At 34.0% G+C, this 24,769-nt stretch overlaps 1 protein-coding gene across 2 annotated transcripts in view; it reads right to left on the bottom strand.

Moving 5' to 3' along the window:
* RFX3 (regulatory factor X3) overlaps positions 1–24,769 on the bottom strand; it is a gene marked incomplete at both ends in the record, with an annotated part of 249,349 nt that overhangs the window by 64,320 nt on the left and 160,260 nt on the right. For both annotated transcript variants that reach the window (XM_079706070.1, XM_079706071.1), the window contains 2 exons: positions 3,462–3,643; positions 12,240–12,314. In XM_079706070.1, the coding sequence (XP_079562196.1) occupies positions 3,462–3,643; positions 12,240–12,314 (257 nt within the window). The remainder of the gene's footprint in view (positions 1–3,461; positions 3,644–12,239; positions 12,315–24,769) is intronic.

Raw genomic sequence — 24,769 nt, 5'->3', positions numbered from 1 at the left:
TTTGGAAAAATTAGATAAAGGCAAAATATTAATGTTATATATTTATGATTTACCTGTTCTGGACACCTGTATATTTTTATGGTGGCTACATTTGAAGAATCAAAATAAGATTCTGAATCAATCAATTCAAGGCCCTAAGAAAAATCTTTCCTTGTAAACTTTTGCTTAAATATTAGTCAGAATCCATTTGCTCGATTTAAGTTACATTTTATTTTCAACTTTATATTTTAACTATAATTTAGAAGATTAGGTTAACAGGATATTCACTAACAGGATAAAGGGTTGCACACTAACTAGGAATTTATTATCAAATGGTTATGCAGAACAAAGAGAAAAACATCTTAATTCTACTGTCTTGGAGAAGTCCTGTATTTTTCTAGTTCTATTACTGCAGGAATGATTAAGATAACTTCATTGATACAAGATGTTGTGAAGTCTATTATTTAATATTTTGAAACCTAAAAAGAAGCAGGCATTTAATCTATTGATTTCAAAGCATATTTTATTAGTCTCTGTTTTTGTGGATTCATATCAGTTTTTCAAGCTGAATAAGATGTGTCACAACAGACATGGGGAAATTTCTCTGTGAAAATGGCAAATTTCCACCTAGATAAAAAATGTCACAACTTCCTCATGTTCATGAGGAAGACCATATTTGTTATTAGAAATGACAAAGTTTTACTCTGAATGAAATTTGCAAATTCTTGCAAAAATAACATTTTAAACATGTAAATTTTTGCAAAGAGAAAATAGTAGTTTTTCTCAAGTCTATATATAGCAAGACATCAGTGTTCTTTCCAACTTTTTCTTTCATTTACAAAAAGAAATGCAAGTGGGGTGTGGATTCAATATTTTATATAAAAATAAAACAGAATTTTACTTCCAAGATTGAAGAACACACGTTAGATGAATCCTATATATTTGAAAAGACATTAAAATCTATTATATAAATAATATTGCTAGTTTAAAAAAGATAGGGCATTTGAATACCTACATAGTTTCAGCAAAATAAACCAGTATGAAAACTTAACGCCTTCCACTTGCAGACATTAGATCTTGCCTCCAAGATCCACTGTAGAATACAGCAAAAAACAAAAACAAAAAATACCAGAAACTGTTCCCATACAAACTGGAGAACAGGAGGGAGTAGCCAATGACAAAGATACAAAGTAAAATCACATCTCTCTTGTGAGACCCTAAAATACACGAAGTACCTGGTTTCTCTCCAGTTTCCTATAAATTGGAATCTTGGATGGGTTGGAGGAGAGACAGTTCTTTCTATTCCACTGAAGATGGTTGGAGGAAATCAGTCTGTTCCATGGTCTTCTTTGTTTAAACTTAATTTGGAGATGGGATGTAACAAAAGCTACCTTTTGGTTTACCTTAGTTTAGAAACATGGTGATATTACTTATCTTTTACTTAGCTCCAGAAACTTGAGCAAAAGTCTGGTTCTGGTTTTAATGAATTCACCAGATAATCTTATTGATGGATAAATAACAGTTCACATATGGTTTGCTTAAAAAAAAAATCTGAGTTGGTTTGCCTCATGATTTATACTGATTTTCTCTCTGTTCCCTGGGTGAGGAGTAGAGTGAATGCTAAAACAGTTTCCATAGTAGAAAGAACCTCTGGCACTTCACCCCTATCATTGTCAGTTTTTCTACATTAGAGTTCTGCTAGCTTCATAACACAGCATTTGTTAAAACTTTCTCCCTAGGATTTCTTTTCTCCTTATTCTTCTAGGCTTTGTTTTCCATCTCTAATTACAAAGACTACATACAATTTTAAAAGGAACAGGACACACAATGGCTACATAGTGAGAGGGGGAAGTAAAGAACATCAGAAACAAAAAGCTGCAATACTGCAATATGTACTTATAGAGCATAGAGTATGGATTCTACTCATTCACAAACCCAAACAACCCCAATTTTGTCCCTTTCTATTTTAAAGATGTGTTTCACGGTTTGAATGGAGCCTCAAAATAGGATCCATTGAAATCCCTTTCAGTAACAAAACAGGCACAACAATACAGCTATTACAATGCTGAATAAAGCCCAGAGATTCAAAATATTGGCACAGTATGCATAACTACTGAGCCATCAGCTAGGATATAGTAGGTTAGGTCCCCAACTAATGATTTTCCTGGTTCTGGGGAAAAAAATACTAGCGAAACAAGGTTTTTTCAAGGAACTGGAAGCTAGTTCCTTTACTCCAAATAAACAATCATATTCTTCAGTTTAAAATATACTATCCTTTGAAGTACAGATAGAAGAAAATACATTTATGAGAGAACTAAACCTCCAGTAATCTGAAAGCTGTAGAATCACTTAAAATGCAACAGAAAGGAATAATTCACACTTTGACTACATATAGACCTTGTAAATATCATAAAACGGCCACACTCCTTTTTTTTGTATAAATTTATAGTGAAGTCAATTACTAAGGCTCTGTTTATTTTATTAAGAATATTTAAAAAGCTTTACTAGAATGCTATGAAGCTGTGACTTATAACTCATTAAAGGTATATCATCTGTCATATACAGTATAGGATCTTTATTTGTATACTTCTAAATATGGATTTTGTAAGATTTAGGAAATCAAAAACATCCATATCATTCTGCTCAGCTATTCAAAATATTTGTTATGATAACTTGTAAAAATTATAGAAAGGCAAAAATGAAGCTCTGTAGTTCTAAGTATTATTTTCAGCATATTTTGATTAGTAAAAACACTCATATCTATTTCCAAAGGAAGGGAACAGAGAAAGTAAGTCTTCTTCACATTACTGGTTTCTCTGCAATGGCACTATACTATATTTTTACTTCCATAGATGCATGGCTTCACAATCAAGAGTTTAAAAAAGGCTAATAAGAAGTTAAATAGGACCAGGTCATTAACTGAGAGCTTCAAACACCTAGAATCTGCAAGTTCACTAAATTATTTTTAATTGGTCTCCAGGAATGAAATGAAAAACTCAGATTTAATTTTTACTCTATTCAAATACAGGAGTTATTTATAAAGACATTTCAATGTAATTTTGCAAGTCAAGAGATACATAGTTTTCCACTTAACTATGTCACTTTACTCATCATCTTTAGTACAGTTATTCTTCAGAAGAGAAGATAGTGATATATACTAATTTTTAAAGTATCATATATGAATCTTCCATTAATAGCTTGGTCTGCTCATTTCTATGTGATTTGAGAATCAGTTTTTCTCAAAGCTTTGTTTACTCTGTTGATGTTTAGTTGGACAATGCATCATACTGGATTGGCAGTTTTCAGTGAATAATGACCTTTCCTTTTCCTGGGGGATTTTATAAACTGAGCTAATTCTTTAGTTTTTCTTTACATGTTATCTGTAATCAGTACTTTTGCCCAAACAATATACTGAACTATATTGTTTAAAGCTATAGTTTAAAAAAGACAGATTAGTTTATGATATTATTTTTAGTACTAACCTGGTTCCCAATCTCCTGGTTCGTAGTCCCATAAAAATTGACCTTATAAGTTTTCCAAAAGAAGCAGCATTGACTGGGTCCAGTTTGTGTTCCTGACAGTGTCGTAGGTAGTGGTTGTAAAGAGTGCTTCTGGGAAGGCTCACTCCTTCTGCTGTCTCGTAATTGTCCAACAGCCACTGGAGCTAGTATAAACAAGACAGGGTAAACACAGAGAAACCAAATCATTCACCAAAATGTCTCTAAGACACTGCAACTGTAATACACAGAAACACTTAGAAGATCTTCCTCAAGCCATGTAATAGGTAAACTGTTGTAATTCAGAGGACTGTGTAATCTGACTTTGAAAACTCTCAGAAGTGTAAATAGCTGACCGTCATTTAATGACCTCAGACCATGTCCATTCCTTCAAACATTCAAGCACATATAAAGACATACTAATTTTCCTTGTATTGATTGCTATTTTGGAGACATATACCTCTTCAAGGAACTCAAATAATCCCGTTAACTGGTTATAAATATAATTTATAATTGCTACAGGAAAAAAACATGTTACCAAGCCTGACAGCGTGGCACATAATGTCTTTAGTGTTGGTTTGTTACAACACATGAACAGCAGGCTGCCTTGTATAATTATTTACACTAAGGTTCTATTCATTTTTATAGAATTCTAATTTATTTATCCAATTTACTTACACAAGATAATACAATAACGGTATTATCCACTGGGACAAATTCTACAAGCAGTAAGGAAAAATTTCAGTCTTTTCTTCCCCAGAAAGAAAGAAACTCCCTAGAGACTGGTTTAAAAAAATATGTGTAATGAAAAGGAATAATTTACTATAATCATTTGAGTTTTTCTACCTCAAAGCTATGTTTTTTCATAATTTTGGAAGACATACTACAATGGTAGTTGGTAAAGCAATGTTTTCTCAGTCTATAGTTCACATTTTAAAGTTTTATGTTGTCCCATCTAAATTTTTAAAAAATAATCTGTAAAGTACATAATGTGCAGGAAATTTTTAGAAAAATCTAATTTATGTATATAGTACTGAGTTTCAACAATAGAAAAATCAAATTATCAACCTGTTCATTATTTATTTATAAAAGGAGAACTGAAATAGGTTTAAATGACTTTCTTAAGGCCATACATACACTGTCTCAGTGCTTGATCTGGTTTCCAACACACTTTCCTGATTATTTGCATACCAGTTATTATTTCTACAAAAGCAGCATATATGTCACATTACTTGTCTCAACCAAATTTCCATGCCATATATAGAAGCTGTGACAAAAAGCTAATATTCTACATGCAATTCAAGTTAAATATAAGTTATGGAAGGAAAAGAATTCCTTTATTGAGCATCAACTATCAGCCAGGCAATGTGCTAGGCTCCTATGGATGTAAAAATGAATGTGACCTCACTCCTGTCCTCCAGGAATTTACAGTCACATACTAAAAATGATAATAAGAACACTCAAACTAAAGCATTTCTCCATTTTGTTTACATATTTTAAGATTTGTGATCAAGCTTAGAACCTATACTTTCAGACTCTTAATAAGAAAACCCATTAAAAATATTGTCAGAATTATTTTCTTTAACCATGACAGCTGAATTTTCCAGAACAATTTTAATTTCAAATATTCCTACATGATATTTATATAATTAAACATGTCATTAAACCCATACTTGATGTTGGCTTAGAAAATATGGCCCCCAAGCCTATAAGACAGAGCAGAGTAGTTTTAAAAATAAAAATAAAATTAATGTTCTGGTCAGGAAGCCTTTAGGTTCTCTATGAACCACATGTGCATATGAATACATTTAAATATACCTATTGCCTCTGAACATACACAACGCTCCCCAATGAAATTTTTAAAAGATTACACAAAATAAACATTCATTTTTATAATGGCCAAAAAATTTACAGGTCAAAAAAAGTTGTTTTCATATGAATCGTCTGTAATCTTACTGTCAGTAAAAAAGTTTTCCAGAGGCATTCACACATGATTTCTGAGTACTCTACATGACACATAGAATAAGTTCACATATACATATTCATTTAGTGTAAAGAGAGGTGGTAAACTGATTGGAAAATCCAGTTATAAAGGCTCAGACTAGTATTCTGCCTACAACAGTGAGTCAGTATATCGCTTTAGTGTTCCTTTTGAAATTTTAAGACTTTGTTGATTATGAAACAACTGACAGAGACGACACATAAAATGTGGCAAAGCAAACCTGCCTCACATATTTCATCCACGTGCCTCAGTAAGATGACTGGGATCTGAAAGCATTGTTTCCTCATTTGAATGGTGTTAGGGCAGCTCTAGTGAACCATACTGCACACAAGTGATGGCTCTTGTTTTGTGTACATATACTAGATAGAGCCTTCCATTGGTATTCTAAATATATAAAGAATATAGAAATAAAGAATATTGAAATACAGAATATAGAAAGGAATATTCTATGAGGAATTTAATCCCTTGAGATCAAGAAATATTTTTTAAAAACACCATAAAATGGGCAAGCATATAAAAACTATAAGTATTTTTTGAAAAACAGTAATATTTTGCAACTGAACTCATAAAGTGCCCACATCCACAAGCATCGAACAATGCCAGTAAGTTAAAAATGTCACAGATACGTTTGTATGTATATCTATGTATCCTCAAATAATAAGGCATATTGTCAAAGCCAAAATGGTATATTTCTTAACAAAAAATAAAAATCAATAAAAAATCAAATATTTCTTCCTTTGCTAATGAACAGAACATATATCTATATAGGAAACATTAATTTAAAGGGCTTTTTTTTCAGAAATGGAGAAATAATCAATTTCATAATGTGAACTTTATAACCAAAAGTATACAAATAATAAAATAGATCTGATGTAAAATACTTTTAATAAGATATAAATCAAATGAAAATAATTTAATCAGATACAACTTAAAAATTTCTGTAAACTGCCTTAACTTTTTACCTTGCAATATTTAATTACTTAAAAGTAAAGACAAATATCTAAAAATGAGAGTTTATTAATATCTCATGATCCAGGGCTTCCCTGGTGGCGCAGTGGTTGAGAGTCTGCCTGCCGATGCAGGGGACACAGGTTTGTGCCCCGGTCCGGGAAGATCCCACATGCCGCGGAGCAGCTAGGCCCGTGAGTCATGGCCGCTGAGCCTGCATGTCCGGAGCCTGTGCTCCGCAACGGGAGAGGCCACAACAGTGAGAGGCCCGTGTACCGCAAAAAACAAACAAACAAACAAACAAATAAATAATAAAATACTCGGGCTTCCCTGGTGGCACAGTGGTTGAGAGTCCGCCTGCCGATGCAGGGGACATGGGTTCGTGCCCCGGTCCGGGAGGATTCCACATGCCGCGGAGCGGCTGGGCCCGTGAGCCATGGCGCTGGGCCTGCGCGTCCGGAGCCTGTGCTCCGCGGCGGGAGAGGCCACAACAGTGAGAGGCCCGCGTACCGCAAAAAAAAAAAAAAAAAAAATACTCATAAGCCTGAATAATATTACTCAAGCCCCCAGTGAATAACCTGGAGAAAATGAAGCTTTTATTGGATTGGCCACATGGTCCTCTGAAGTGGCTAAGCAAGTCACAGAATCTGGACTGGTTCTTTCGCAAACTGATTGTTCTTCTTACATAATTTTACATTCTTAAAGATTTTTCTTCATTTCTAATCCAGTTTTTAAAAATCTGAGTTTATCTGTAATACGTATTTGTGTGTCTGTGTGTGTACACACACACATATGTGTATACATATTTACATACATATGTATATTTTTAAATATATATATATATACACACACATATATATATAAAATCATTAGTTGGTTTGAAAAATTCCACAAGAGTGGGTATGCAGGTATTCTAGTGGCTATCACTTTTACAGTAGCAAAGCTACACTTTGTTCCCTGTCCTTTGCTTGCAGGAGGAGGAACTCTTATTCCTTCCCAGAAGCCTGGAGATCACTTGGGAAGGGCAGGAGGTCAAGTGGAGGTAAAAGCCCTGAAGGATGGAGGTGGCTCTGCTGCAGCCATGACTGCTCCAACTAGAAAGTCTGCCAACAACTGCACACCCAGGAGTAATGCTCCCAGAAATTGATTGTGTAAGTGGAAATTGGTTTAGGAGCTACCAGATAAGATTTTGAGATTTAGCTGGGGATTAATCTGCATTCTATGTGCCAGTATTTAACCTTCGAGTTTTGACACAGTGATAAAATTCTGTCAGATCTTTGAGTTTAAAACATAGTATAAGAAAGGATTAATTTTTATTATAAGAGAAACTTGGCAGTTAAGTGTAACCTGAAGGTATACACTCCATGTGCTGCCCTAGGGAAGTTCATGCCTATTATAAGATATATTGTTTCCTTGGATTTCCTCTTTTATAAAATGTATTTGGACACTAATTCAATACCCTTAACATTTAGTAATTTAGAAATAACTATTGCTATTTCTTTTACTCTTTTATAAGATGTCTTATAAAATATTTGTTTATATTTATGATTTTAAAAGCCTATGAAATATCATAGGAACTTTTAACCTTTATATTTAAAACCTGATTATTCTACTAATGAACTAACGTAAATTCATGTAAGGGTAGAAACCAAGATAATTGCATCTTTCAACCTTTGCATTTAATCTATATTAATCAGGGTAGATTAAGGAAGATGAACAGTTCCTATTTTTCCCAAAGGGAAATACTGATTGACAAATTTAAAAAAATACATTATTGCATTCCCCAATTAACATCTAAATGTAACATTTGGCATTTTTCCCCAGTTGGATTATTATCCATTAGGATTCATTTTGATTTCAGTTCACTGATGATACGCATTTTGACAGGTCTTATTTCCATCATAACTTATATTTACAGCACAGCCAAGTCAAGGGAAAGTAAGCATAAAACAAGGTTTTGCTTTGAGCTAAATATATTTCAGTAGCTAAAACCAGCAAAAATCATGAAACGATTATTTGCTAGATAGTAAAAGCTATATAAAATAAATGCCTAAAGCTTTTTATATACTTTAAATGGAATTTAAAAAATGCACAAGCTGAAAAACATTATGTGAAATGTGGGAACAATTAATTTAAGAATGTTTCTGTATTTAAATTTATAATCTAAAATATCCCAAATTTGATACAATATAACCATTAAATGCCAATTTATATTATTTACAACTGAGAAGAAGTATAAAATAAACTTAAGTCTGCAATGAAGAAAATTAAGATATTCTAATTTGATTTAGGCAGACTACACATCATTTACCCATAACATCTTCACATGCCAAAAAATTTAGAAATAAAAATATTTAAATAAAAAAAACTAAAGGTTGTACACAAGGAAATGATAGCTCGGCCATACATTCTTTCACTCAAATGGTGTGCAGGGAGACCACTGTCTTATCAACAATGCTCACACATACACCTAATTGAAGCATACTTGGTAACAAAGAATGCACGTGTGAGTCCCCAAATAAATGCACACATGATTGGCAAAGGTACTTAGAATACTGAAGGCAAAATAAGGTCTGTTCCCTTCTATTACTTGTCTCTTACATTTATTCACTTAGCAAATATTTAGTGAGCACCTACTATGTACCTGGCACTGTTCTAGGCACCAGGGGGTGCATCAGTGGATAAAACATATAAAATCCTTACTGTCTTGGAATTTTCACTTGTCAATAAATATTTACTGTCTGCCTATGTAATGCTACTACTGGAATAAGTGCCATTATGTTAATGATGTTAATAGAAGGGAACATGGCACTCAGTGTAACTGTACTCAGTCACAGATGAGGCACTATGTTGGGTATGAAATAGGCAAGTTATACATGCATTTTGACCTGGATGATAAGAGCATGATGATGATAAAAATAGAGCAGCAGTACAAAATACTCTTAAGAATATGTTGAAAAAGGGATATAAAATTTAATACCTCACTAAATCTTCTAATGTGTAGAAAGAGAGGTGAAAAACAAAGCAATCAAGTTGGATTATACCAACAGGGGATTATTTATTTGATTTGATCCTAATAAGAATTTTCCAAATTATTGTGAATAATCGAATATATACAGAGAAAATAGAAAATTCATCTATTCCATATTGCAAAATAGAATGACAACAGACTTTCAGCTCAAAAATCATGAATAAGATCCCTCTTTGGAAACTAGTAAGTATGGGACACAAATTATTGATAATTTCTCCTAAATTTTGCCTAATGAAATTGATCCTTTGTAGAAATTGATGTCAGGGAACTATTATCATAAGGTTGAATTTATGTCCACTTCAAAGAATCCCACAAACCTCAAATGATTCTATATTATGTGCTATATAGGAAGGGATAAAGATAACTTACAGCTTATGAACATTTAAGTTGTTAGCCATATTTAAATTAAAAAAAACCCTCGCCACTAAAATTTTTCTACACAACTGAAAATCATCAATTAGGTTAACAGAATTTAAAATACCCTTAGCAGGTGATTATCAACTGGAATGCATGTAGTAGCTTATGCCAGTTGTTTGGATAAATCTAACAAAAATTAGGAGCATCGCTAATTTTCCAAGGACAGAAAGACAGCATGATCTTCTAATGGGTTCAGGTAGAAACAAAACCTGACTGGTCAGCAGAAAACACTGATCCCTTCTCCACTGTTTATAATCATCTGTAGAATCATTTGTATTTCCAGAGACTTGACTATAAATGTGTTGTTTTTAAATAAACTTAACTGTACCTCAGAGGTGTAATAAAAGTGAATCAGGATATTTAGAGAAAGATTATCACTACATTAGCAACATTTATGCCCACTCTCCATATACTGAAATGCCTCTGGCAGTTATAAATAGTAATGGAAGAGCTGCCATGCCATGTAATAAAAAGTATAAAGCCATAGAGTAACAAACATGTATCTGTTGTTTATGCAGCTTAATTCACACATTCATTAACATTAAATATTACTTCATGAATTTTACAAGAGAATAACAATGAAAAAAAAATATTTGAAAAGTTTCAAAAAACCAACAAATAGAAATATATAAAAATATTCTTATATCCACATTATTGTTCATAAAAATACTAATTAAGATGGGTAATTCAAGTTAAAATTAAACATTCACATATTTTACTAAAGTATATATCTCAAATGACAATGAGATGTGAATTGAATATCAAAGCACAACTTCATAGAGGTCTGAAAGTTCAAAAAAGGTAACTGGCAATTTCAGTATTCTTTTTCTTATATTCCTGCACACTTTCAACTAAAAATGAACAACATTTTTCCTTGCCATTTTCAAAACAAAACACCAGATGGTCCTCACCCCCTCCCCAAAACATACATTCTAAAAGTATAGAGTAAATCAGCCTCTACACACAACCACAGACTCATGCTAGCACAGCAGGAATATACCTATGAAACATATAAAAAAGTGATGTACTGCATACAAACTTTCAGAAAGGGGAAAAATCATATTCCTTAAACTTTCAAAAGAAGGGCCAAGGTATGTATTGTTTTATAATTTAGAATCTATAATTTTCACCAAAATTGTAGTCATTCTCCAAGTAGGTTAACTTGTTTTTATTTGTCATGATATACTTCCTTTAGAAAAAGAAACAAACCACTTCATCTAAAAATAAATGTGTAAGAACATAAGGAAGTATTTTGTGTTATGTTGGAATATAAAATTTAAATGTTTGAAAATTCAAATATTTAAAAAGCACAGTGAAACATTTTCTATGAGCTAAATGTTTAAGGTTTATTGAAAAAACTAATGATATTTTATTTCACTTGGGTGATCCAATTTTGGACTTTTCAGTCACAAAATATGGGGAAGACTTAAAAATAATAATTTTCTCTCCAAATTTAAGAATACACTGTCAGCTGGGAGGGAAAACTCTAATTCTTACTATATTGTTACTGACATTAATTTAGCAAAAGAACTGTCTAGACAGATTTAAATCATAGGTCTATTTACTTTTTCCCATATATTCAGAAATCATGATAACAAAATAATTTTTAATCAACATTTTCACTGAGTCCCCAAAATTTGAACATTTGATGAAAATGTTTATAGCTTCACAAATCATCATCATTCTTCTTACACTCACCAGTGTTGTAGTGGTGCTGCATCTGATAACAGTTAAAAGCTTTAAGAAATAGTAACCATAATCCTGTTTTATCTGAATTATTAGCAGTTTATGGCTTATCTAGAATCTCACTTCTTCTTTTGGCCCAGATTCATTTTTCTTTAGGTCTTAGGACCTGGGCTCATCTAGGTAGCTGTTTCCTTCTCATTTTATATAGTCTTACTGGTAAATAAATCATTTCAAACAGTTTATCATTGGGTTTGGCATTAACAATCTTTTTTCCACTTAAAGGATATTACTGGTCATACAAATAGACACGACCATTTCTCTGTATCAGACTTGAAGATGCAGATTACAAACATTTGCTTCACGGTAAATAAATATCACACTAGAAAAATTTAAATCATCAGTTACTTTTTACCAATATTTGGTAGCTTGTTATTAACTTGGAAATATAGCTGTACCAAAACAGTAAAAAAAACCCTAGTGAAGTAGTATATTGGGGGCTCTATTTTTAGATATTCCACTGTGCAAAATTGCCATTAAGTGATACACAGATCATAAGGGGCTGAGAAAGGAAGGTTAAGAAGCAAAATAAATAAGTAAATAAATAAAACAAGCATTTAGAAGCAAGCAACACATGCAGAACAAGCAAGAGATTAGTTTACATGAAGAAGAGGCAACTTACATGGCTGTTGAGAAGAGAGCTTCTGTGAGTGGACAGACCGTCAGACTTTTGCAGCGTCTCAATCGCCATTTCAATCTGATAATAGATGTCATTAAAAAAAGGGCTCAAGACAAGATAGTAATAAAAGGCTCACTAGAGAATTTTTGATAGATTCTTTAAAGTTCAATTTCTTCTTCAATGGTGGCTAATGATTAGCTCTCACTAAATGTGTATTTCCTCCTTCCTCCCCCCAATCCCAGAGAATAACATAAAAATAGGCACACTAATAATAAGCTCAATCACAAAAGTAAACCTTTTTGAATATTCCATAATAAGAAGGGAGACCTGAAAAGCAGGAACCCCAGAGGATTGTGCTAGTTAAAATATTCTTGACTTTCGTAGTTCAACATGTGAGAGAGTAACTGCTCTCTTTAAATAGTCTCCCACCCAAAGAGTGTTTAATATTTGTTCCGTTCTGTCACAAAAGAAAACTACTGCAGATTTGTGTTTTATTAATATGCATTAGTATTTTAATGCAAATGTGCAAAGACACCTTCATCAATGTTCAAAAGCTTCTAAATCTATCCATTCTTCTCTAAACCCTGTATTAAAATTTGGAAGTGGAGGGTCATTAGTATGAACACATTTAGATGTACATCATAGTTTAGGATGTGGTGGTGAGGCAGCGCTATTAGAAATGGTAGCAGAAATGGAATGTAGAAGAGAAGATAATTCAGAGCCAACAAAAAAAAGGGACGATCACAGAAACAGTTTTCTTCCATGTAATCTCAGCACACCATGAGCAATCATAACACCTTAATTAAGTAGCAGGTGCCAATAATAAATGAGATGCACTCTTGATAACCTCATATTTAAAGATCACTATCTCTCAGCTCCTAGCACTATAGCACTTACTGTAAGATCAGGTTCCAAACACCCTGTATTTGATTACTGGATTCTATTAACAATATTAACTACAGTTAAATTAAAAATCACACTATATAGGAAAGAAATCATTATTTTTATTTTTGCTATCTGATCAAATCAACATCCCTATAAGCAGTTATAAAAAATATTTCATGCTTTCAAACATAGATAACATACTTTACATTGGCTATGAAAATTAATGATGCCTTGAAATTTCAACATACTGTCTCCCCCTACCAAAAAAAAAAAAGATGGATGGCAAAATCCATAGCAAAGCAGTCTTTTTTTTTTCCATCAAGTTTACAACTGCTTTATGGTAGAATACTTTATACACAGAATGTTCAGTCCCAATTATGTCAACATTAAATTTAATTTTCTTAGGAATTAGTAGCTTTAATTTTGTTATTTCCCCAAGTTACTTGTTCTTCTTCCCTAGAGTTAATAAAATGTAATACAGAAAAGAACGCTAGGTAGAAATTATAGAAAAAATACTCTTAAAGTATATAATAATTCATAAGATGATATAATACAATTTATTATATGATTAATTTTTTAAATCACAAAATTAATTTAACTGGCTTCTGAAACAGTCTTTGCCAGATGGAATGTTAATGTAGTTCATCACTATACTTGAAAATAAACTGAAGAAAATGATATTGTACAAACCAAAAAAAAATTATGGAAAGAGTAATGTAGATGTAATGAGTAAACAAACATTTTACCAAAATGTTAAACTAAAACTATAAAGGACCTCAGTATTACATCTCTTAAAAGGACATCAATAAGTGCTCTTGTTTTCAGAGAGAAAACATATATCGGGACCTCCCTGGCAGTCCAGTGGTTAAGATTTCGCCTTCCAACGCAGGGGATGTGGGTTCAATACCTGGTCCGGGAGCTAAGATCCCACATGCCTCGCGGCCAAAAAACCAAAACATAAAAAACAACAGAGGCAATATTGTAACAAATTCAATAAAGACTTTAAAAATGGCCCACATGAAAAAAAACTAAACAAACAAAAACAACCAAAAAAAAAAAAACAACCAAAAAAACATATATATAAAGACAGCTGAAAAGCCTCATCCTCATGTGACTGTAAATCACTTCTAGGAAGAATTTGCTCATAATTCAAATTTGCTAAAATGACTACATTTTCTTTAAAGTTTGAGTGTGGAAAATCTGAGGTTAGATTTCAGTCTACTTAAAAATAAAATGATCTGTATCTTGTGATTTTATAGGTTTAAGTGAAAGGTAGAAATTATCAAAAATATAATAGCTGAGCAAGAATGAGGGAGAAATCCACATCTGGCTTTGTTTGTTAACAGCAATTTTTATTTCTTTTTGACTAAAGGACTTGTGGTTGTTTTTGACAATTAAAAAATAAGTATGGTAAATAAACATTTTCCATTTCTTCCCTAAACTAATTAAGCTTTAGACTATGAGTAGACCTTAGCTTTTTTCTGAAAAAGCAATTCTCTGAACTAAGGTACAGTGCCCAGTTGTATCTCTTACTGAATAATCATCCTAGGACTGAATCGGCAATAGTGCATATTTCTTCTCCACGATTATCTAATGCTAGGATACATGGTGCTTGGCAGTTTAGACTGGTTCATGATGATCCTGAACTATTGCTTCATAATCAGATAAGAAGCTATGGCAACTCCCCTGAGATGAAATGGTGGGATGTTCCATTTGAGATGAGATGTTCAGCATGGAAAGACAGGCTTATAGAGCATTAAGTGCCATTACTGGAGTGGGTGAGACTTACAACTCCCTATGTGAAAGAGCACGTAAGAAACTGATAACCATTCCAGCCACAATGAGCACGTGAATTCTTAGAAAGATCAGTCTTTTCTGGAAGACTAAAAAAAGATCGTTAACAATATACTAGGGATGAATTAAACCCCTCCACGTTCGCCAGCTATAACAGAATCCCCATGAGAATGGGAATCTACTCTGAGGGTGGTTATCAGTCAAAGACAGAAACCCTTGGTCCAGTGCTACTGCAGAAACACTTTCAGAAACTGGAGAAGAGGATTTTGCACTGTGTTTAGACACGCCACTGAAATATTAGAGGACTGGCAGGCTTCTGGGGCAGAAAAGTGATACAGATCAATGAAGTCTTCCAGCCATAGGAATTATAAGTGTGAGACCACCAGTCTCAGAGGCTACCCCAACAGAATGCCTGACAAAGTCTGAAGAGTCAGAGCTCAGGTAATGTGGAGAGCTTCCTACATGCATAGGCCAGGTTTCTTTCTGACCGCACATTAGCAGAAAGATGAAAGACCTCTTTGCAGTGTGTCCCATGACAAGGCACTACAGAGCATAATTTGAAAAATCAGACCTGGTTTGAGCACTTGCTGAGAGTAGTTCACACTGAAGACTATTCAGGAAAACAGACTTTCATCAGAGAGTGCAGGGACACCCATGAGTTTTGCCGTGAGTGAAGCTTAATTTGGGCGAAGAAAGAGAGGAAGGTAATGCTAGTTGCCATGAGAAAACGATGTCTAACCTTGTGTCACCAGTTAGGAACTGTAGAATTAAAGTAAATACAGGTGTGACTCAGCTCCCCCAACCAAACACTGAATTCTCAAAAGACAGAATCCCAGGGAATCGTGTAAGTGGTTTCCCTCATTTGGGTACAAGTGGTTTCCCTCCATACTAAGAATGGAGTGCTAATTAAAGACTATGACAACTATTTTTTCTTCTGAAATAGAGAGTGGCATGGTCACAAATGTGATACAAATATGACCACATGGCAACAGGAAGACCTTAGTTCTTGTGTGGTAGATTCAAGGAAAAAAATACCTGGGCTCTGTAAGGCAGAAGAAACCCTTATTTGTTTGGAATATAGAAAGTATGCATGCCTGTTGCAGACTGCACCAGTGAAGAAACTCTTCCATGATTTCTCAGGAATTAGGAACAGAAATCAGTAGGAACAGGGAGAAGCTGTATTTCACATCCAGGAGGAAAAAAAATAAAGCTCAGTGGAGCTCCTACAAAGATACAGCAAACCCTCTAAGAAGGACCTGAAGGGGACAGGGCATCTATTACCTGATGGGGGATAGATACACACTATGATAAACATGTGGCCTAAAACACAGGCTGCAAACTCTTTTCCAGTCACTCAAATGCTAGTGCTGCCTTCTTGGAATCCAGGGACAGGTGGAGAGCCTCTAAGCACCCAAGGTCACTTGAGGCTTGTAAGATATCCACCCAAGAAACAGTGTCCTGAAAAGGACAACAAAGAAAAGTCACACCTAAGCCCTTAGGAAAAGAGGTTGAGAGAACAGATAAGAGGGGTCAAATGATGTCTAGATGTCCAGTAAATATTCTGTTTATATTCTCCTTTCCCAATCTCAAAGAAGAGATCAATATTGTACTTTTACTAAGGCAGCAAATACTTTTTTCATTATTTATTTATTTATTTAAACATCTTTACTGGAGTACAATTGCTTTACAATGTTGTGTTAGTTTCTGCTGCATATCAAAGTGAATCAGCTGTACATATACATATATCCCCATATTCCCTCCCTCTTGAGCCTCCCTCCCACCCTCCCTATTCCACCCCTCTAGGTGGTTGCAAAGCACCGAGCTGATCTCACTGTGCTATGCAGCTGCTTCCCACTAGCTATGTGTTTTTACATCTGGTAGTGTATATACGTCAGTGCTACTCTCTCACTTTGTCCCAGCTTACCCTTCCCCCTCCCCTCCGTGTCCTCAAGTCCATTCTCTACATCCGTCTTTATTCCTGTCCTGCCCCTAGGTTCATCAGAACCATTTTATTTTTTAAGATTCCATATACATGTGTTAGCATACGGTATTTGTTTTTCTCCTGACTTACTTCACTTTGTATGACAGACCATCCACCTCATTACAAATAAATCAATTTCATTTCTTTTTATGGCTGAGGAATATTCCATTGTATATATGTGCCACATCTTCTTTATCCATTCATCTGTCTATGGACACTTAGGTTGCTTCCATGTTCTGGCTATTGTAAATAGTGCTGCAATGAACACTGTGGTACATGACTCTTTTTGAATTATGGTTTTCTCAGGGTATATGCCCAGTAGGGGGATTGCTGGGTCATATGGTAGTTCTATCTGTAGTTTTCTGAGGAACCTCCATACTGTTCTCCATAATGACTGTATCAATTTACATTCCCACCAACAGTGCAAGAGGGTTCCCTTTTCTGCACACCCTCTTCAGCATTTATTGTTTGTAGATTTTTTGATGATGGCCATTCTGACCGGTGTGAGGTGATACCTCATTGTGGTTTTGATTTGCATTTCTCTAATGATTAGTGATGTTGAGCATTCTTTCATGTGTTTGTTGGCAATCTGTATGTCTTCTTTGGAGAAATGTCTATTTAGGTCTTCCACCCATTTTTGGATTGGGTTGTTTGTTGATATTGAGCTGCATGAGCTGCTTGTATATTTTGGACATTAAGCCTTTGTCAGTTGCTTCGTTTGCAAATACTTTCTCCCATTCTGAGGGTTGTCTTTTCATCTTGTTTATTGTTTCCTTAAGGCAGCAAATACTTTTAAAGAGAACAATGTAAAAAGAAAAAAAAGCATTTCCCCATTATTTATAATTCCCCATCCTTATTTATTATTGGTATTTATAGCTCCCCATTGCCTTTTAAGGAAGGAGAATCCTTATCACAGGATGGTCCCTTGTTTCGCAGAGTTAGTATCAGGTTTAAGTGCTCTGCTGAAGGGTTGAAAGATTTGAGGAGATGGGGATCTGGGCACACTGGCGGTGAATGCTCATTGGTAGAATGAATGGACAGACTGGGGGGGACAGGTGGTGCAGAGACGCTTTGAGGGACTGTGCTCTGGAAAGAGTGATGCTAAACCTCAGCTCTTTCCTCTACAACATCTTCAGTAAAATTGATGCCAGTCACAGATACTTCAGGTACAAGTAATCAAGACTCGCTGGAGCACAGGGTCCATTTAGGGGCAGTTGATGATGTCAAAAAGGTAAACCTCAGTTTCAAACGCAGGGAAATGTGGAGAGGTTCGGAGCCTTTTTAAAATTGTTGATATTAATTTTATCATCACCATTATTTACTTCTAACAGAAAGAGTTATTTATTTTTAAGTAACTTTGGAAACAACTGTTTTAGAGCTAACCTTATTTCAAACGTCAGGATATATCAATGTTGGGGAATGTCAATCACCCTCAGTCAAAAGGAACAGGAAGACTGATCTCAAAGTGAGAGGTGCTGAGTCTTTTGCATGAGTTGCATGGGGCAAAAAAGAGGATTCCCTGTACATGTGATTTATATATACATTATGCATATCTATTCAATGGCCCAAATAGAATATGATATATGTGGACAATTAGGACTTTGTCTTAATGTAAACATCAGCCAGTCATTCAATTACATGCCAATAAGACAGAAGGAAAAAGAACAATTATATCATCTTATTCATTGTCTTTATAGGTCAAGGCATATTCTCTTGACTCTGAAGTGGCTTTTTAATCTTTTTTAAAGACTGAAGGTCAAGATTGATATATTCAACTACCACTATAATTAAATTTGGTCTCATGGTAGAAATTATTTTCTTTCTAGAACTGTTTAAGAAAGTGATTTAAAAATAGAAGTAATACTATAATGCTTTATGATTTATAAAGCCTTTTTACATTAATTCTCATTTGATCTTCACAGCTTTGTGAAATAGCAAAGGCAAGCAATATTATCTCCTTTTCACAGATCAGAAAATTGAGGCTCTCTGGGATTGGGGGACTTTCTTGAGATTACATAGGTATTAACTATGAGATTGGAATCCAAGGTTTATCATTCTGATATCAACAGTATTTCCATTTTATACAAATATAACAAGAATATAAATCAAGAGGAAACATCACTGTTTTTAATGAAACTACCTTCTGAGGAGTGGCTTGTAAAATTAAAATTTGCTAAATGATTTACTGTTAACAAGATTTACTTTCCAATAGGAAAGGGTTTACATATGATTAATAAGCATTACCTGAAAATGATTTCAAAGTCATCAAGTTAGAAAGCAACAAAAACTTTTGAATGGATAGAGTTAAATTTTACTCATCATAAAAACAGTTATATAATGATTGAATTTTCTTGTTAATACAGGTTGTTCTGTTAACCTCACCAGTTAACACTTTCTTAGAGAAACAGCATTTTTGTTTCCTTGTGAAAGAATAGTAAATTCTTTAGCGAAACCCAACGAAGAGAACACACTTAAGACTGGAAATTTCCTTTGGGGTAATTTTTCTCCTGAACTGTAAGACCTGACATTTTGTTTGCATTTGAGATAAGTAAGACAGGAACAATTTCTACTTGGTGGCTTGTTCAGAAAAAGTATCTGTGACTGCTGACATGAGCATGTGACCAGCGCCCTTATACCTGTTAGAAATGACCACCTCCTGGTGTGTAAGTGTGTGTTGGGTGGCGGGGGACTTCTACAGCAAGTACTTCAACCAGGAACACAAAGGAAACAAACCCTTTCACTTTACATGTAGTCTGTATAATCACAACCCAGGTTTTTCTCCAAGAGTGGTCCTAGACACTTGTTAGAATTATCTGGGCACTTGTTAGCAATGCGAAACAACAACAACAACAACAACTAAAAACAAAAAAAAAAGAATGGACACTGCATTCTGGTGGCTCACATCTGTATTGCTAATGGTTTGATCTCTTCTTCAATTTGTCCAAAGCAGTGCTTTTCAGAAAGTAAGGTGTAACCCATTAGTAGGTTATGAAATCAATTATCCTGACCAGCACTTTTTAAAAATTAAAGAAATCAAATAGAGTAGAAAATACTCAAATGTCCTGGCACACAGTACAGGTAAGTATTGTTTCCTGGAACTTTGGTTTTAGTCCTCTGTCTATGAATGTATATATGTATATAATAGTCATGTGTGTATATATAGATGTATACTCATGAATGTATGCATATATGTATGTGTACGAGTACTAGGCCACAAAGTAAAGGTATTTCTCATTGTAGATTGTGGCCTTCAAACTTTGAATGCCCTGCACAAAGCAGTTAAATCAGTTCCCTTCTAGTAATTGGATCCCTTCTAAGGATCTACAGGTGTCTCTTGGGCCCACGTGTCCCTGCAATGCAGATAGAAACAGCTCACTGAGGCTAAAGCTGTGAATATGATACCGCTCTGTAAGTAGTATATTCAAGTGATATATAAATCAACATATGAATATATTACTCCACAGCAATATTAAAAAGAAGCTTAACTCAGATATTCAGGACAGGATTTTTTTAACTCTTAAAAAAAATTTAAAATGCCCAGAAAACACACCTAGTCAGCTTTGCTTTTCATCTCCTCTTGAATAAAAGCTAAGACAAAATCTTAATCTTATACACTAAGCATTTAGAGCAAAGAAGGCTTAGGTCTTGCAAATGCTTAACTACATGAAATATTTTGTACTCACTGATAATTTTATGACATCTAGAGAAAAAAATTTTAATCATTATGCTTTCAGCCTGAAGTTTTGGCAATTTTATACCACCTAAAGCTATTTTGAAATGTTGATAAGAAAAAACATATAGAGAAGATACTTGCATGAACTGAATGTGTTCTGAGAACATTTGGTTTAACTAGGTGAACTGAAACCAAGACTGTTATATTGGGCTTCCACTGATTATTCTGTAAAGCCTACATCCCTCCACTCTCACCAGGACTTTGTGAAACTGGCATTACTGATGTGTGACAATAAAACTAATTTTGAGATATCAACTGTATAAGCACTCAGGGCTACAATTACCCTTTAGGAATCTGCTGGGTTAGGATTAAGTGATAGGATTTAAGGCCAAGTTGATATTTTCAATTTTAAGATTTCAAATCTGCCTTTTGCAGATTATTCTGAGTACTAAGAACATTTTCACTTTGTATTTAGTTCACATAAACACTAAAACAGAGGTTTACTCAAAGTGTAATTCTGGATCAGCATTACCAGAGTCACCAGGTGCTTATAAGAAATGAACATCTTGGGTCCTTCTCCACACTGAATCAAAAGCCTTGGGGATGGGGTCCAGCCATGCATTTAATCAATGCTCCACACATAATGTACACTCAAGTTTGAGAACACTGCACTAAAACATAATCAAATTTATTTTCTTTGCCAGAGTCAGATTGCAATTAATACTTCAGGGAGAATAAGTAGGGAGGTAACAGGCATTCCTAAAATGGCCCTTGCTAACTCTGTTTAAAGGGTGGTTTTAAAGTTTAAGTATTATTTGGATTTTTGCTATTTTCATTCTTTTGCATTCTCTTGCTATCCAATCCTACCCAGCATTTAGACAATTTTGCAATTTATGTTAGTAACATAATCAGAAGATAAGCACAATTTGTGAATCTAAAATTAATCAATTGACAACATATTAACATTTGTGATTTAAAAAATAATGTGATGAGAAAGAAGATGAAACTAACCACTTAAAAGAAGTTTGGGGGCTATTTGTGGATTTCTATTTTTGCCTTGGAGGATTAGGTACCTTTCAGTGATGAAATTAGCTCCATTACTCATATTGTAAACCTTTATATTCATAGAAGCACAGTGGCTGGTCAATAGTGATTGCACAATAAATGTTTGAGAGAGTGAGTGATTAAAGAGAATAATCCAGACTCTAAGTACATGAATATACCAAACATTCACCTTCACTCCAAAATACTGAATAAGAATGGCTCTAGAAATCTTTACTAAATTTAATGCGCATTTTCATTCTCTAAACTTTCAACAGTCTAATAAAGAAGGACTTTTTCTGAAACCTAGGATCAAGGTTTAACTTGAATCATGATACCTCATAGACAGTCTTTATACTGGGCACATAAAGAAATGGTTGTTTCAGTTACATGCATTTGGGTAGCATGACCAAATAGATACACTTTATAATCATTAAGAGCTTGCCTAAGATTTTTAAAAATAACAAATCACTTTTTTTGAATAGAAAATATTTTCACATGCCTCCCACCTTTTTTTCCTTCATTCCTTCTTCTAGAGATATCTTTGTACTTACATAAGCATATAGAAATGTATATTTCTATTTAAATGCACACGTGCACCATGCGCACGCATGCGCACGCATGCGCACGCACACACACACACATTACTCCTTGCTTTTTCATTTAACAATATATTTGGAGATCTTTCCACATCTATCTATCTATCTACACATATGTAAACACATACACACACTGCCTCACTCTTTTTTTTTTTTTTTTTTTGCAGTACGTGGGCCTCTCACTGTTGTGGCCTCTCCTGTTGCGGAGCACAGGCTCTGGACGCGCAGGCTCAGCGGCCATGGCTCATGGGCCCAGCTGCTCCGCAACATGTGGGATCTTCCCAGACCAGGGCACGAACCCACGTCCCCTGCATCAGCAGGCGGACTCTCAACCACTGCGCCACCAGGGAAGCCCCTGCCTCACTCTTTTTAATGGCCGTATAAAATTCCACTGAATGGACAAATGCACTAAAATATATTTAACTATTTCTCTGCTGATAGACAATTAGGCTTCTTCCAATCTTTTTCTAATACAAATAACTCTACAATGAATATAGTTGTTTATGCAGCATTTCACATATGTAAGAGTATCATCAGTGGATTAAATTCCTAGAAGTACTCTCTGAGTCAGTGGTTATGTGTATTTTCAATCTTAATAAAAATTTCCTTATTGCTCTCCAATCCTGTACCAATTTAGATTACTATGGTAATGAGACTGCTTGTTTCTTTACACCTTTGCCAAGGTTTACTAACTTTTTAACTTTGCCTGTGTGAGAGATGAAAAATGGTATCTCTTTGTAGTTTATTCTTCATTTCCTTTTCAATGAACTGCTTCTTCAAATGCCTTCCTTATTTTGGTCTCTTTTTTTTCTGAAGGATTTCTATGAGTGGTCTATATATTAAACAAATTCATGCTTTGAATATAACATTTCAAAACTTTATGCGAGGTTGTTGTTTCACTGTTGCCTTTTGTTGCTGTGGTTTCTGTCATATGGGATATTTTTACTTTTATGTAGTTGATCACATCAATGTATTTTTTGTAGGATCTGAATTTTACATCATGTTTCCCCACTATAACAGAATAATAATAAAAAAATTTTCCATCCAAGTGAAATTAATTTTTATATAAGGAGTAATATATGGAACCAATCTAATTTTCTTTTAAGAATAGTTATCCAGTTGTCCCAAGCATCATTTATCAATAATTCATCATTTCTCAATTGACAGGCAATGCCACATTTGTCATATGTTGCATTCTTATATGCATTTGGCCTATTTATGGTCTTTAGTCTATTACTGGCCTATACTGGTCTATTCATGTGCCTAGACAATTCTGTTTTAATTATTAATTTTATATATGTTTGAACAACTGGTAGGGCTCTTTGTGTCCCACACCACACATCATTATTTTTCTTTTTATACAACTTTCTTCACTATTCTTGCATGTTTATTTATGTAAACAGCCTTTCTTATAAAAGAAAAAAATCTACTGGTATCTTGATTAGGATCATATCAAAATTTTTAAGTTAATTTAGGGAGATTCAAAATGTTTGATACTGAAACTTCTCTTTCAATTATTCAAGCTTCCTTTTTTGTCCCTTAGGAACTTTAAAAAGTTTTATTCAGCAGCTGGATCTTGCACATGTATTGTTAGTTTACTGCCTGGTATATTTTGAGTTTATTATAAATGAGATCTTTGCCTATATTATTTTCTAGCTACTGTCATTTGTATTTAGAAAAGCTATTGATTTCTTTGTATATTAATTTTGTACTAAGTCACTTTATTAAATTCTATTATTTGTTATAGTTTTTCATTTGATTCTCTATGATTTTTATCAGGTACACAATCATATCATCTGCGAATTTTGACCTCTTTACCTCCTTCCTAATTTTATATTTCCTTCTCTTGTCTAACTGCACCTTTCCTATAATTTTGAAAGCACAATTAAAAATCACATCTTCCTTTCTCAAAAGGCAGATGGGAAAAGTTACTAAAACTTATAGGGGTAAATTTAAAATAAATGAGTTAAATTATTTTAACATTCTACAGATAGATTACAAAATCCCTAGCTCATGAAATTTTGGGGCACCAACAGTTATAATTTTTGAAAACCTAGATTTTAAGAGAAACCAAATAATTCCATAGCCAATAAATACAACTGTAGTTATGCATACTGAGAAAGTGGTAACCAAATCACATGCTTTTGGAGGATGAACTCATAAACATGGGAACATAGAGAAACTCCCTTTCATTTGAGAAATGATAATTGGTCATAGGCATCGTTTTGAATTTTCTCTCATTAAAATAAAAGACATGGGCCAGTGAAACAGGCAGTATTAAATTTTATGGGTCTAATACTGACTCATATGTAACTCACAGATGGCAGTATATTTTAATTTGCCACCAATACATTAAATATTTTATCTGGATCACCTAGCCTCCATAAATGAAACATTAGTGATTTTTTTCCTTCAAAATCTACAGTAGTTTCAAACTAGTAAGTTAACTTGCAATTTGATTTATAAATATAAGGATCAAGTTAAAGTTATACAACAGGTCAACTGGAACATAGTTTACTTCCATATTTATAAGTAGAATTTACAAACATCATTAAACCTT

This window comes from Hyperoodon ampullatus, assembly GCF_949752795.1.
Source record: "Hyperoodon ampullatus genome assembly, chromosome: 6".
Taxonomy (NCBI): Eukaryota; Metazoa; Chordata; class Mammalia; order Artiodactyla; family Ziphiidae; genus Hyperoodon; species Hyperoodon ampullatus.
The sequence above is the reverse complement of the archived record's forward strand: the minus strand, read 5'-3'. Positions and strand labels throughout refer to the sequence as shown.